We start from the raw sequence: 17,057 nt of genomic DNA on the forward strand, positions 1-17,057 counted from the left end.
CAGCAGTTCCTGCAGAAGGTGCCCCCACCAAGAACCGACTACATATAATGTGTATTACATGAACATACTTTACAGTAAACTTACAATTTTGTTATGAAAACATGTTGATAGACCTTGTATGATATTGTAACTGATATTTATGAGAAACTGAATTTTGGGATTTTTAAAAATTACTTGTAAGTCATAAAATATAAATGAAAAGAAATACATGTTTGAAATGTACCACACTTTGACTGTAGTCAATCTAGTCACTCTTAAATAAATTGCGATTCCTGTGATATTCTTATTAATTTAGGTGTAATAAATGAAAAATGAGCAATAATGAAAGTGCAATGTCATAATGAGATGAAGAAAAGGAAAGTGTTAGTGACATTATGTTTTATTCATCTTCTAAAAACCAGAAATAGTTTTGAGAAATAGGCTTCTCAACAGCCTATCTTTCAGTTCCAGCAGAGAGTGTATTTTCCAGCAGACCGTGTACAGTAAAGCTAATATGCACTTCCTGCTTAGTGCAACAAAGAACTCAGGGAAAAAAACTACAAACTTATAGCTTAAAGAAAGCAAGATAAATATTCTTAAAATTGGTCCCAAGAGTTGGTGGAACGCAGCAGAGCTAGATAAGCTGGACTAAGTGATTGTAAGTAACTATTCTGATTTGTTTTTAACTGAAAAGTGTCTATGGTTTAACCTCTTAACTGACATGAGGACACAAATGTCCTTATCAAGCCTATGTCTGGTGTGTAAGAGTTTTGGGGGGATTAGTTAACTACTTTCTTCAGGAATGCCTCTGTTGCTAGGACACAATTGCGATGTAGAGCTGTAAGGTTACAGGGCATATGGCCTACATAGACAAACATCTCAGCTAAAACTGAGAAAAAAAAGTGAAAAAGTGAGCTTTTTTAAGTTTAAGACGTTGCAAACAAACTGTATAAACTATCTTTACACAGCTTTATTTTAGTCTCACCAATACTTTAGAAGCTAAGACTAAAATAAAGCTAAATTTAGTAAAACCTTGGTAGGTTTTAATCTAAATTTAGATGTATAATGGACATCTGTACAGCTCTGTGGCTTTTGCTGAAGGTTTAAAAAGAATAAAATGTCAAGAAATTCCTACAAAGTCTTTCAAACTTTATTTCTAGTACATCAGATTCACTACAGTCGGCAGGTGTTCAATGGTGTCTCTAAACAATCAAATCTTGAAAATGAACAGGAAAGATGCTGTGACAAAGTATTAGTTTATGTCTGTGCAGATCTATCAAGCTTATACTAACTGATTTTCTAAATTTTCATAATGGGACAAATATATTGTATTTGGAGAAAGTTTGCACAATTTTGTGTTCTGCTGTGAATGTGAAATTTAAGTATCGCCTAAAAGGAGAAATGAACTGATGAACAATAGAAGAAGAAAGTAGTTTGAAATGAGAGTGGAGAGGGGAAGATGGAGAAAAGGGGGACAACTTGGGATATGAATTGGAAAAGGGTAAAACAGAAGCACATTGTGGACTGAGCCATTGATTATTACAATACAATTATAATTTGAAACGTTTTTGGTAGATTCAAATCCAGCTTTATTCAAGTTCCAAAAGGCCATTTAATGTTACAGCAAGTATATATAAGAAGTGGGATAAAATCTATAAGAAGGGGCAAGAAAATAACAAATATAAGAGCATGATTTTTATTTCCTCTAATCCCCTTTTACATGATCTCATTGAAATAATATTTTCAACTAAATGATACACAATCCCAGTCAAACAGGCTGAAATTCTGTATTAGGTAATAAATATAACATTTAAAAGAAGTAAAGAACACAGAGGAAAGTTAAGCAGTATTTGCAGTTTTAGAAAGCAACAAAAGTACAGCTGCCAAAATGGATTGGATATGTGAAGCTTGCCAGCAGTAGCTGTTTTTATATAAGGCTTGATAGTATCTTCACAGCAATGGTTTGACATTTTAAAAAGTACACTTTGTCATTGTGCAAACTGTCAAGATGAAGAAAAAAATGTTGAAGCCTGCAGCCTTAACAGCCCTAACAGCAGGGAGAAGAAGTCAGCCTGAAATCTAACAACAACAAAAAAAAACTACAAGAAATATTGGTACAAATATTTACCCTACATGATTTTCTTTTTTCACATTTTACACGCACAATGTATTTTATTTTGGTTTCATTCAGATACTATGTAGCAAACCAACCCAAGGCAGCAGAAACATGGCTTGCAATTTATTTTAAATAAAAACCTCAAACGTGGGGCAAACGTTTGTATTCACCTTTACTCAAAATAATATACACTGATAAAACATTTGAAAGTCATGGATCATTTTCAATCATCTTCAAAATCGAATGCTGAATTACTTTGAGCTGACCTACCACATTATGTCCGGATAAAATGTGAAAATGAGTGAGTGTGAATATGCCTATGAGAAATCACCAATGTCTGTTTGATTAAAGCCTACTGGACACAAACTGTCCTGGTCTTTTTACCCTTTAACAATTGTTATCAATATATAAAAGGTTGGGGAATAAAATAAAGCATTCTTTAGAAGAATGTGTCCTCCTCTGCTCCTCCGTACCAAGGGGTGAGTCTCACTACATAAGGCTTGGAGTTACACACAGGTTTCTCAGATTCAAATTCCAAACAGGAGCCCAATGAGCTCAAAGACCCTGAGGACGACCCTGACCCTTCGTAAGCATAAGTCCGAAGGCAATCAAATGGTGGGACATAAGGATCCTGATCGGCTTCTGCCAGTCTGTCCAGGATAAACTGCCTGAATACCTCGTCCTCTGGCCCAATGAGGTGTGACTCTCGGAGCGACATCCGTATGCTGGCCCTGACTTCCTCCCTTCGCAGTTTCCTGTCCCTCCTCCTCGGATGGGGGCGCAGTGGGATGGGAGGCTGGCTGAAGTCCAGGCCGGCTCCCCTCTCTCCGTAGTAAAGGACCTTCTGGGAAAAGGTCTCGTGCAGCTCCAACTCCTTCACTTCCAAATCTGTCCCCTCCTGTTGCTTACGCCTGTGCCTCCTCACAATCAGCATTAGAACCGACAGTGCTGCAGACACAACACAGTGCGAGATCATTATAGTTAAACACCGGGGCATGAGCTTAGCGAGAAGAAAAAAAAAAAAAAAAAAAAAAAAAAGACACAACATACGGTGCCTCATGGAGCATGCAAGAAAATAATAGCAGCCAGATTTGTTTTCCTGCAGCAGGTTTTCCTGCAAATATGAAAAAAAAAACCATTGGTAATATCTTACTTTTTTATTTCACTTCAAATATAAAGACTAAATTCCTTTATTTGCTCCTTGTGACACAGAATACTAAAAGAACATTTATCTTCTTTTTCTACTGTTCTAACAGGCTCCTGTTCTCTGAGAAGTGTTAGCATAGCGGGTTTTGTCATTAATCTTTCATGTGATGGGCAAAGGGAGGACACAAAGCAGCTAAGGTCATAATAATGCTCTTCACTATGCACACCCATCAGTGTCCCAGGATGGCATTGGTACTGATGTATTGCAACCAATACACTCATTACCTGGCATCATTGCACTGCACGCTCCAGCATTGTAATCGTGTGTTAAAGGCACGCTGGTGAGTTAAAAAAAAAAAAAAAAAGGTGGCTTCAACAATGAAAGCAGAAATTTGTTAATGAAAACCCTGCTGTTTCATATACTTGCCAAATGGTTGTCAAGTGGAAGTGCTTTAGTTCACATCTGCTGGAAAAGAGGAACTTTATGAAAACAACATTTCAGAAAAACATGACTTTTGTTTTTTTTGTTTTATGCTAGCAGTTTTATTTTCTTTTAAAGTATTTTATGGTTTGTTTACCAATGAGATGCCTCGAAAATGTGTAGTTTAGACTCTTCTATCACTTATCTATGTCACCATGTAACACATTATCTTACTTCTGGCCCAGCAGCTATTACACACCCTCTGACAAAGACCTAGCTGTCATCTCTTTGCAAAAGGTGCTTCTGCTTAGTAGAAAATGTCTGAGCCTTAGAGCAAAGCAGATGTTCTGGTAATAGTGACAGAACTGAACATGAACTCCTGGAATAGAGGGAGCTCTTCACATAATGGATTATGTGGGGGTTTTTAATCTGCTGCCACCCAATCATATTAATGTTTGGAACTGTTACCAGCCGACATCAAACAAAACTAATTTTGAAAGTGAAGTGAATTTCAGACAACCCAGTTCAAATGTGGGCTGTGTATACATTTGCACTGCCACCTTTTGATTGGATTTTTTTTCTATAATTAAATGCAATCAAATGGTTAAACACATCAAAATTATTTTAACTTGTTCCAAACAGAAGTCCAATGAGCTCAAAGACCCTGAGGACGACCTTAGTAGATCATTTTAAAAATGATCTACTAAGATATATAAAGTGTGCACACACTAAATCTAATATTACACATCACCAAAACTTAGCAACACGCAACAGATTGGAAATATTTTACTCAGTTTTAGATGTCTACATAATATGAAAATTCACTTGCTGTGGTAAAGGGCAAAGACTTTAATTATGTTCTCTGAATCCTGGGCCCTGGGAGGTCTTTTTGCCAGGTCGCTGTTTAAATTGTTCCTTTTGCTGTTCCTCAGGTAATTTTAATTTTTTTTTTTTTTTCCAGTAAGAAAAACCAGAGAAGCTGCTCTTGCAGCTCACTGATGTAACAAGAAGGGTAAAAGATACAGCTATGAACTTATACAAGTTTAAAACATGTGTCTATGAAATGCCAGATAACATATAAAAATCCCAGAGAGTTGTTACTGATATTTCCTTTGCAGTATCTGACGAACCTCATGGAGCTGTGCCTCATAGCTCTCTATCCTGACTACATAGTGACGCAATATAAGCAGAATACATTGTTCGTCCAAACTTTGCGGAAACTTCTCTGTTGATTAACAGACATGATCTGTTTGCCTGGATGTCACCAGGCAGTCCAATGCTAGTATCACTGTCAGTTCATTATTTTCTGAAATTTGGGTGGGATAAACCTTTTCATTTTTTTTTGCAAGGTCTACTACTCACTTACAGGATGCACAATGAGGTCATGGGTTCATCATCATTTCCTATTCTCTGAAGTTTTGCTACTGTTGTTAATTATTAACCGATTATAAAATCGGTTTCATTAAAATAATTAAATAATTCAGGATGCCATATGGCTCAGTGGAAGGACATGCAATCACACCATATTCAGAGGCTACAGTTCAGAGCACTGCTGTCCCCAATTTGATTAGTGGAACCAAATGTACTTGTTGCTGCATGTCCTCTTCTTCTCTCTCTACCCCACTTCCTGTCTAGCTCCTATTGAACAAAGGCCACCGGTACAGCAAAAACCTTTAATAAAATAATTACAATCCGATTTAAAAAAAACAAAAACATCCAGTGGATCACCAGTATTTGCAGGGATTGGGTCACAGCCGCCAGTGAAACACTAAAATGCACAAATTCTTGAGACCCCTTATTGATAAATATTTATTTTATTAGCTCAAATGTCAAATATACCTTAAAATGCATTAATATGCACGGTGGAGCATAGTGCTACCTAGCTTACATCCACCGTCTTCCTTATCTCCACTCTGGGAGGTCCAGCCAGTCAGTGGCAGAGTAGCTTTGAATTGGCTACTCTGAAATTGCCAGCCAATAAATGTCAAGAAGCATTTTTCCAATGTATTTCAGTTCCCCACGCTGCATTCTCCTTAAAACTCTTACAACAGGTACAGGTACAATCCTCCTTATGTCAGGAGTAAATACTGAAGCAGAAATACATTCATTCCAAAGAAATTATCTGGAATGATCACCCAAAACCTCACTGGAGGATGTGAGTCTGAGTCTGATGAAACCAGACTTCAACTTTTTGGGCACTTTTCCAAATGAGTATATTTCGGTCATCATGCATCACTAAAAGAGCAACATACCTCCACTACAGTGTTGGTACCATTTTCTCTAGAATAGCGTCTCTTCAGATGAAACTGTAGATTTTCTCAATTTAATTTCAGTTTTGATCAGAAAATGTTTGCTGATTAAAAGTTGGTACAATGTGTGTCTTAAGGATGCGCACACTTACATAACAGGATAATTACTTCTTTTTTCATTTTTAATTTTTTCATATGATTTATCATTGTTCACGTTTTCATGGCACAAAAAAACTGACATGTTATGAGGGAATGGTAGACATAAAGAGGTAAGATCACAACTATGCTCGCAGATGGAATGGAGTTAATCATGGTGTCTCAAATAATTGAGAGATTATTTTTTTTCATTCATGCCCAGTCTGTCAGTCTGCTCCCAAATGTTTAAACAGCTTTCAACATGGCAACTGATCACAACAGACTGTTTCTTCATCTGATCCATTATCATCTCCACATCTACATATTTCTTCTCATAAAAAATAAGCCAATTAATGGTTTCCATTCCCAAAAACAGGTGCAGGCAGTTTCACCCTTTGCCATTTTGTGCCTTTTTAGTCATTTGAGACCTAAATTGTACAACTACAAGGCAGAACCACTTAAAACAATAACAATGTGTCAAGGTCACTTGGAGACACAATCTGTCATTATGTCATCAAACTATTTGTAGGTCTTTCATTTTAATATGTAATGGTTTATTTGAATGGGTATATTAAGACTCAAGAAACACTACTAACCTTAATAATTCAGCTAGCCACAAATTAAAATTAACCTGGGTAAATGTCTCAAGTTTTTTTTTTTTTTTCAATTTAAATTCCTATTTCAATATTAAACTAACATTGTTCTACAAATTTCCAAAGTGGTTATAGTTTTCTGAAATGCACAAATTTGAGAATGCTGTTGAGCACAGGGGGAGTTTATTTTAACACTTTTGATAAGCTGATTTTTATCTCATTGATCAACAGATTTAAAAAGTCGGAAATGCAAAACAAATGGGAACAAGATTAGATATGACCAATGACATGTCAATTTGAAAAATCTGTAATAGCACAGAAAACAAGACAGAAGAGCTGAGTAAAACCCATTTCGAGGAAATATACATGACTTCAAGAACAGTGAACACTGACTTTCACTTGTTAAAAAGATTGTCAGGAAGTCATCATCACGTCCATTCACACTTACCAGTGAGAGTGATCAGGCAGACTAAAATCCCTATTAAGGTTTGCATGCTGACCCCGGAGAGAGCGAGAGCCTCGACCCCCGCAGTGGGACAATGGCCAGCCGGGAGGCAGCTGCAGACACCGATGGTCAACGTGGTGGTGCTGGAGAGGGCCGGGGTGCCGCTGTCGGTCACCACCACAGGAAGCAGGTACTGAGTCTGATCTTTACGTGTGAAAGTGCTCCTGCGCGCCACAATGCCTGCCGTGTTATCTGGAACGATGTCAAGAGTGAAAGACAATTTTTAGTGACTGCTCCTCCATGTGCGGGTTCCAAAGAAAGAGGATTACAAGTGGGCGGAAAAACCTAATACAACTTAAAATTTGAAGCCAGATTTTTCATAAAGATTAATATAAAGATAAAAAGAAAAATCTGTTTTCATTGCATTTCTTTCATTTAATTTGACCACTGAACAATAACTGACATAAAATAAGCTGTGTGGCATATAGTAATGCACTTTCTTTACTGTTAATTTTCTTGATTCATTATTCATCTGCCTGTCGCTGTCTGGATGGCTGTCAGGTGCTCGCATGACTAATCACCAATTCACTGCACCATTGTATGTTTCATTATAGCTTATTTAATACATTTAAAAGTACTTTCTGTTCCATTGACATGTTTCTATTCCTACTTTCTCTATTAATTGGAAACCTTTAGAAAGTTACAGTTCTCTGACTAACAAAGCAAAAATGTTCATTTACTATCTCGAGCAACGCAAAAAAATTTGAAAACTACTCATCTAAAGACACTCAAAGATTTACGCATGTGAACAATATTAAGAGTGTAGCAGTTGTCGAGTTTTATTAAGCTAAGCTAACAAACAAATCTGTCTTTTAAGCAATCAAAATTCAATCATAAAAGTCTGTCTGAAGAACTTTTTTCTCCATTCCTAATGAATAATCTAGCCTGGTAATTATTGTAATCAAAAATACTTTATTGTTATTATTATTATTAATAATCACTGTACCTTCTGATGATTTAATTAAGTAAAAAGAAAACCAAACAAGCACATGATTTCTCTGTAATCTTCTACAACTACCAGGAGAAGGTTAATAATTAACAAATTAAACATTCAGAATAGTAGTTTAGCCTGATCAACCAATCAGAAGTGGATTTTTAACAGCATGCAGTTTATGTCACATTACACTTTTAAGGACAAACTATTAGTTTTCTTCAAGATATGCGTTTGTCAGGAAAGTCAAAATTTGTTTACAAAATTATGCCTTATTTTTAAAACTTCAGCATTTTGGTAGATGAGGACATCTTTTGAAATTAAATTTCTGATCTTTTAGGAGGTTTAATAACTGCTGTTTAACATATTTTTCAGTTGAGACAATTCACAAGCAACTTCTTACTGTTGTCTCCCACTTTCAGCTCAATCTTCTTCTACTGATGACTCACTGACTGAAATCTTCCTCCACCTTTTAAAGAAGCCAGAGACTGAGAAACTCAACAAACTACCAATGAGAGATGAACTACTGTATCTGCTGCCTAAACATTTCAAATTATGTAATTATTCCATCTAATCATAGGATAAACTCTCATTTAAAGTTCAAATTAATCAATCAATAAGTTATGACCACTAAGTTATGACTCAATTAATGAAGTCCAATAATTTAGATAGGAGGTTCTTTGACAAAGAGTAGCAACACTGCAGTAAATGTTCTGTTTGCTCATTGTTGTTGGAAATGTGTGGTTGTGTGTGAGGATTAAGACGAGTGTGTGATCGGAAGACAGAGAAGGAGGGAAATGAGAGAAAGACGGGTTGTCAGAGAGGTTGGTATGTGTATTACATGTGTGTGTTTGTAGCCTGAGTTCAAGCAGTTTTGTTTTTCTATTAGTGTAATTGTAGTCTACAGTAACCATTTCAAAATGTGCAATAAACTAATAGTCATTTACCGTCTTTTCAGTACGTCCAATCGGACATTATAACATAATACATATTCAGACAACACTACTTCTTAAAACCAAGAGTTTTGAGGATACAAATCACATTTATATCAAGAAAAATTAAGATGTTCATGGGATGGACACAGGTTTTCTCGTGGGTAAACGTAAAAGGCAGACACCTATGTGTTGAGGGGCCTCAGTTAAGACTGTTAAATGTATATGAAAACTATTGTTTTGTGTTCTGTTATTGGTCCTTTGGTGTTTTCATTGAATGAATTTATGCTCACAAAAGTTTTACAGGCACTGTAAGGAAATGCATACAGACTGATCAAATTTTTTACTGGTGGGCAGAGGTGTAGCCTTAAGTCTTCTGCAAGAAATGTCAGGAATGCTCAAAATGACATTTATTCTTCCTAGAATAATTACAGATTTAATTTATGCCAAATGTCCCTGCAAAAAGACCAAGTCACCCAAGAGCTCATTTGCTCAACTTCATTGAGGACTTATTTAAACTGCCACCAAAGTTTGTTTCCTAGACTGAAGCTATAACTATAATCAGTTACATTTGAAACTATTTAGCAAAACACCATGTTTTTATTCAAATCAGATTCTTTAAATGTGCATTTGTTGCATGTCTGCAAACAGCTTAATGCTAGGAAGCTCAGATTGCAAGCAGAGATAAAAAAAAAAAATAAAGAAAAAAAAAAACAACAAACTAATTTGGCTCTGTCCAAAGAAGAAAAATGTACCTGCAGCTTTTGTGCTCTGTTTCCACACAGCTTAGTATATTGTCTATAAAGATGGAGTACCTTACATCCAGTCTAAGGAAATGTATTTTTTTATAGGTGGCTGAAAACCTAACAGGAATACCTTATTGGAAGCAGGCCAATATTGTTGTTGCTGTTTTTCCCTGTAGATGTAACAAGATTCAGATTTAGACTCTGTGTGTGAATAAAATGAACCAGCGAGACAGTAACGTGAAATAAACGAAACCTCCAGGTGTCATTTCACCAAACTGTGTTTTACCAGCATGAACTAATGAGCAGCAAGCTGGCATGGATGTTTACAGAGCGTTTTTTGGAAATAGAAGCTAAAATATATTAACTCCCTAAATCTTAATAAATCAACAGCATCCTTATGAAGTCTTGCAACCTGGAGAAGTAAAGCAAATATGAATGAGCCACAAGATTGGTAAGCTGAGCTTGTAGCATCATATTCAAAAAGACTCCAGGCTGTAATTGATGTCATTAATTATTAAACAAAGGTTGTAAGAACTGACATAAATGTGATTTTCTGGTTTTCTATTTTTAATAAATTAGCAAAAATTTGTTTTTTCCACATCATCATAATAGGGTAGTTGTGTGAAGAATTTTGAGGAAATTGATTAAGTTAATACTATTTGGAATGAGGCTGTAACTCAATAAAATGTGGAGAAAGTGAAGCCTTAATACCTTCCGGATACACTCTAGCGCTTCGGACTTCAACAAAACCTCAAGGATTTGCTTTGTGATTATTTTTTCCCTTTTAAGACCAGAAGTGTTTTATAGCAAAAATCCCAACTTCCATCTGCATTTGAAATGTTATGCTTATTGAGTATTTTCAAGGATTTGTGTCAGGACCAACATCCTTTAATTTTTGATCAAATTCAATACTCCGAATCCAATGTGGGAACAATGTTGAAACTTTTACCAGGCAAGCAGTCAGTGATTGTTTATTCAGACAAATTATGTATCTCCAGTCTTCATGCAACTGAAGAGACCTTGGTGAAAAATTAAGAAGAAATCCTGGGCTAACAGATAGATAAAACACAATCTTGATGAAGCAGCTTTCTTAAATAGCAATAAAACACTAATTACTAGCTATTGCACAATAGATTAGTTAACTTGAGGAAAGTGAATTATCTGGATAAGCACTACTACAAAATCTATGAACCCATTACACAATTCTAAAAGTATTATTAGCTGCCTTTTCAAGTAAATGTAACCTTGATTATCTCTGATGGTGAAGTTTGGATTGATGCGCTCCTGAGGAACCATGGAGTAGTAGAAGTGGTGCTCCTCCACAGCCTTGTCCGGGTCGACAGCACTGAGAAGATGAATGAGCTCAAGAGACACAAAGGGAGAGGAGAACAATAAGCACTGCAATTACTAAAGCACGAAAATAATATAATACAATGCATTTGGTTTTCGACTACCTATTCATCTTGTTTTTGAGAAATAAAAAAGAAATTGAATTCAGCTGCTGGTACTTTAATGAGTGCACCTGGTGTACAAATATCAAATGTTTTCATTTCACCATCACAGAAAAGAAAACAGGATCAAATGTCTATGTTCTTGTGTGACAAAGCATTACACCATATTAAAACACTTTTTTATTATTACAGCGATGCAAACCCTGAACATGAGTGCATCATAATGTACATACTTCTCCTGCTTGCGTGCCCTCGCAGATATATGGCTGGTAATCCCTCGCAAGTCTTGGCATGTTGTCGTTTACGTCCAGCACGATGATGAACACCATCACGGAGGAGGATAAATGGTTTTGCACTGCAGCAGTGAAGACAGACATCTACTGAAGTCCACTGGGTGCATGTATCACAGATGCTTTGTGAAAGCTGTGGCAAAATAACACTTCAGACTGATAAATGTTTGGTGCTCTTAGAACACGACTGCACAATGAGGACTGCTGAGCAGAACCGGAACATAATAATCAATGGATGCAATTGAATGAACCACAAACGTCACAAAACTGAGTGTTTTGCCCTGAATATTAAACAGCATGTGGAGTGAAGAACACTGAATATCACCCTGAGAACATTTAGATGAAAATGGTGGTGGGGAAGTAGAAAAGAAGATGGATTTAACCTGTAAAAGCAGCAACAATCCTAAACATACAGCCAGAGCAAGAATGGATGGTTTACATCAAAGAATATTCATGAGTTTGAATATCCCAGTCAAAGTTTTAGCTAAAATTCAATTGACGATCCAAGGTTGATTTTAGACAATTAAAGAGTATTTCTGCTCTTCATGTAATCTGACTAAGTTTGTGTTATTTTGCAAAGAGTAATCTGTCCAGGTGACTTCAGACAATCAAGTGATCTATGTTTACTTTGCATGGGAGGTTAAAGAAAAAAGACTTTTCAGAGACAATATCAGTGTGTGCTTCATGTTAAATGAACAACTCTGCTTAAGGATGAGAAATATCCCAGTCAGAATGTGCTTAGCAACCAGCTGTGCAATTTTTCAGAGTGATAAATCAAGACTTTATTTCCATTCTACCTGCAATATGAACTATACATAATCTTTTAATGGACTGAAATGCTACAAATGGAAAGTTGAAAGGCATGTCATAACTTTCCAGGTGCATCTTTTATAAACTCATGTTTTATTCATAGAGTGTTTGCATGTGAAATAGTTTGTGAACAATAACATTATAACATTAATGTGTTATTTTTCTGACTAAATTTTAATTGCAAAATTGTGCATTTGAAGAATAAAAGTTTCGGTTCAAATCATTCATCTTTCATGAAACTTAATAGATGACATTTTTTACAACTGAAACCAAAATTTGTTCCCTGCATAAAGCCATATAAATATGAGTGTACTATGTCTGGAAAGCTCTTCGGAAATATTGTTTTTTGCTTCATACAAACAACAAAACTACATCTACCATTGCTTCTTATGACTGGTACTACTGTTGTTTATCAACCCATCCACCCTGGTTGAGTAATTGTTTGATCATCTAACTTCACTGCATGGACTCCACAGGTACATATGTACCTGTAGCTGTACTATTTACAGTCACCATCAACCAAGCATTTCAGGTGAATAAACTGAATCTGTATACAAACGATTAATGTTACTTGCAACATGTTAGCTGACAAGTGCAAGAAGTTAGACAGACATCTACTGAAGTCCACTGGGTGCATGTATCACAGATGCATGCACCCAGACACTAACTTTGAAATTGAGGTTATTCAATTTTTGACCATAGTTTTTCCTTCCACTCCACTTTCCACATTTCTTTTTTTTATTTCAGTACACTGTGAAAATCAAGCTTTACTCATTACATGAAGAGTCAGCAGTTTTCTCTTTAACTGATTTAATTGCTTAGGTCATAACACAATTTTGCATTCAATTTTGTTCTATTATTGGTATGTTCAAAACAAGAAACTGAAGTTGGTTTTTTCACAAGCTGAGGACAATCACCAAAATTAAATCAGCAGAAATCTTCCTTGAAAAATATACAATGAAATTAATCTGTGACTGCTTTATAAAAAAAAAAGAAATCAAATAACAATCAGAACTTTTCAATTCTATCTTCTTTTTTTAAGTTTTCACGTGTATACCAGTTTGCAGTTTTTTTAATATGCATTCACTCCAAAAGTAAAAAAAAATACAGCCATCTAGTTAGTTGTGACTTTCCTAAGGAAAAATAATGCTGAAACACATTTGATTGGAGGCTTCGAATGGGAATGAAAATAAATGTGCCGTTGCTCTATCAACAAGATCCAAATCAACAAAACGTCCTTACTGGTTTCCTTGGCTTCAACACTCATGTTGTGCCAGTCTGCAGTTTCTCGATCCAAAGCCTTAGCGATAGCTATGGTTCCATTGTTTGGGTCTATTTTGAAAGCGTTGGTGGCATCGGTCTTTTTGTCGATTGAGTATCTGGAGGAGAGAAATACACAGAAACGGCACATTTAACACGGAAGGTTGGTTTCTGGGCAAAGAAGACGTTGCAAAACCGCAGGGAAATTAATTAGACAAACTGCTCATTTCTTTATCTGTTGACAGATATCCAGCAAAGCAAGTACACACAAGAGCTAGTGAGAGAAAAGTGACAACAAAGTGGTGCAAGGACACAACACCTTACACTGATAACAGATTTGTTTATGCTTCCAGTCAATATAAATTGATTTTCATTTTTAATTAGCAACCCTTGCTTTACTCGATGAGATGTATAACTGATGAGTAATTTATAAAACAAAGAAGAAACATAAAAAAAAAGCATGGAATTTAACAGCATTTCAGAGGAGAATGGATAGCTTAATTTTTCAAACTTTTTTCCTTAACATAATGTTTTTAGTTTTATCCATCTATCTAACCGTCCATCCATTTCAAGTATTATGTATGATAATGCATTGGAAGAGGTTTTTATTTTTCAAATAATCTTGTGCAAAGTTTAATTCCAGTGCGTCCAAAGTATATGAATGCCCTATGTTACATCTGAGACAGACAGAGATTAAAAGTAAACCACAAACATGGAGATGAATCACATGTTTGTACTAGCAAGGATGGTAAGAAGACCCCTACATAATCACCTGTGTAAGGATGCAGCAATCTAAGCAAGTCAGAATTTGTTTTCAGACTAATTTTTGCATGCTTTCTGAATATTTTCATTGTTCAGAGGATGGTGACCTCCCTGATTTATTCACAGATTTAATATAATTGGTGGCCCATGTCTATATCATAGTTGAGGAGTCTGAATAATTGTCCACCAACTTCCCATCATCACCGTTGTGAGAAAAATATATATATATATATATATATATATATATATATATATATATATATATATATATATATATATATATATATATATATATATGTATTTTTCCTCGAGCATTGTCCTTAAAATGATCATATATTTAACTCTTATCTGACTTTAAGGTGACATCACTTTTGTGCACTAATTCAAAGAAGGTCTGGACATGGCAAACTTAATCATATTTACTGGAACTCTGGAAACCCCTGAAATGTCAGCCTGAATTTATTAATCAATGAAACACTGTCACCGGAGGGACAATAATAGACGCTGCGCTGAGCATGATATGCAGCACCTGCCACTCTTAAGCTCTGCTGAGATGGACTACAGGCAGCGCTTGTACGGCTGTCTCCTCTGCAACGTGCCCCACTTGCAAATGACGGCAAATCTCAATTCCATATGCCACCTCGTATGGTGCTTTATTACATTTGCACGTTCTCTGCGACGTCGCTTTGCGATAATACCGCTGCAATAGAAAGAAAAGCCCATGAGGTGCGAAAAAAAAAAAAAAAAAGAAATGTCATGATTTATTCAGGAGGGCTCATTTCCCACTAAAGTATTATGAGATAAATATGACCATGTTCTGGGTATCCAGAGATCAAGGAGGTAGAAATGGATGCAGCAAGCTAGTAAGCCTGTTTGAAATGGAATGATTTTTCACCCTGTGGAGGAAGCTGTCTCCAGGTCTTTCAGTTTGGGTGTCTTACCCGTCATTATCATGCCGATTGTTGGATGTTAGATGGCAGATGCCCCCCACCCCACACTCCACTCCTGCTCACACTACCTGATGGGATTGTTGACTGTGTCAGTGTCTCTGGCGCTAACGGTGCCAACCACTGTTCCCACTGCTGCATTCTCAGGAATCTTCCACTCATAGAGTGTTGAGAGGAAGACAGGCGGCTCGTCGACATCCTCCACAAAAATCTTCAGTGTCGTCCTGTCGCTGAACTCATCCATAGGCAAAAACCGAGTGTCTGGGTGGTTGTTTGCTGCTTCTGCCACCATCATGTAGCGTCTCTTGGATTCATAGTCCAAAGGCTGTGAAACAATAAAAATTTTTTTAAAAACTAACATTTCACAACAACAGTACAGCTCTATGTTTCTGATCAACTTTTCAATCAGATTTCCCCAACTTGTGCTTTATTCCACTGGAAGTAAGACCTGTTTAATGATGTTCAGCAATTGTCAATGAGCTCCAAGCTGTGAGAAAACTCTTAAATAATGCTATGGTTTTGAAAAACATTAAGATGCGACTAATAGCAAAAACAGCAGGCGAAACATTACCGCACGCTCAAAATGATTCATAAACAAAGTCAATATTTATTTTCCATTTCATGGCGTTTAAGTAGAAATCTCCTGCCTGTCGTGAAAAGCAACAAATTACTTACAGTGTTTGTGCTGGAAAACAATTCTGACTCCTTCTATGTTAGTGGAAAAAAGAAATTCTTTCAAGCCACATAAGTGTAGTTACAGGATGACCAGACAAGGCGAGTCGGACAGAAATAGTTGTATAGTTTACAATGTTTTAATACATAATATCCTACTGTTTTTCTCTAGCACCATTTCCATTATAAATGTGCGCGAATCTTCGTCTAGATTCAGCTCATGTAAAATCCCCCCACAATTTAACTATTTTGATCTCTCCATTAATTAATAAAATTAATTAAAATAATACGAGAACAAGCTATTTCCGCTACATGTCAATCAAAATCAAGGTGACAGATGTAAACAGTCAAAGCAGCTATCAACCTTCAGAGGAAACGTTGGCATCTTAATCAGGCCCCTTACATTTGGGAGCAGCTAGAAATGCAAACTTTTGGGGAAATCATAGTCGACAATTTTACAGAAAAACTGTGGATTCAACATATTCTAATAACACACAACATTTTATGAACTGTGCAATGCTGTGAGCGCTCTGGTGGAGCCAGCTGCATATTGTCCAGAAATAAAACAAAAACAAACCACCATTCTCAGACTACTACTTCCTGTTGTTTTCTTTGACATTTTCGCAAGTAGTAGCATTTGGCTGTTGATCACATGACTGAAATGATGTGACAAGGTATTTTCATTGCAGTTTTTCAAAATACATCTATTTCAATATGGCTGAAAAACCACCTCAAGCAAAAAATGTTAGAAAAAAGAAAATGATGTAAAAGACTCATTTATCACTTTGTAACAACTTCCTTCAAGATGGATTGATAATTTACTAGTATGTGGAGGTATTTACTTATGCACATGAAGCCAGGTTGGTTTTTACCCTTACTTAATAAAGTTTTTTACCCTAATTAATAAAGTTATTTTTTTCCTCTTTATCTTTTTTCTGATTTGAGCCTTTTTGCCAGCATGACCTCTTTATTTTAAGCTTTCCTGGGGGGAAACCTTGGAAAATGCACGAAGTCATTCTGCGAATTGTGTTTTCTACCTGCAAACAAAGTCACAGAGTCACTGCAGGAGACGATATGAGCAGTAATAGCCTGGTGTTTTCAAAGCTGGACTT

General features: G+C 36.2%; 1 protein-coding gene across 3 annotated transcripts in view; it reads right to left on the bottom strand.

The window, feature by feature from the left end:
• Positions 1-1,544: 1,544 nt before the first annotated feature.
• cdh19 (cadherin 19, type 2) overlaps positions 1,545-17,057 on the bottom strand; it is a 112,057-nt gene continuing 96,544 nt past the window's right edge. For all 3 annotated transcript variants that reach the window (XM_044104137.1, XM_044104134.1, XM_044104136.1), the window contains 6 exons: positions 15,345-15,598; positions 13,547-13,683; positions 11,438-11,559; positions 10,998-11,115; positions 7,088-7,336; positions 1,545-3,043 (listed from right to left, as the gene is read on the bottom strand). In XM_044104137.1, the coding sequence (XP_043960072.1) occupies positions 2,535-3,043; positions 7,088-7,336; positions 10,998-11,115; positions 11,438-11,559; positions 13,547-13,683; positions 15,345-15,598 (1,389 nt within the window). In that variant the 3' untranslated portion in view covers positions 1,545-2,534. The remainder of the gene's footprint in view (positions 3,044-7,087; positions 7,337-10,997; positions 11,116-11,437; positions 11,560-13,546; positions 13,684-15,344; positions 15,599-17,057) is intronic.

The sequence above is a fragment of the Gambusia affinis genome, linkage group LG21, assembly GCF_019740435.1.
Source record: "Gambusia affinis linkage group LG21, SWU_Gaff_1.0, whole genome shotgun sequence".
Taxonomy (NCBI): Eukaryota; Metazoa; Chordata; class Actinopteri; order Cyprinodontiformes; family Poeciliidae; genus Gambusia; species Gambusia affinis.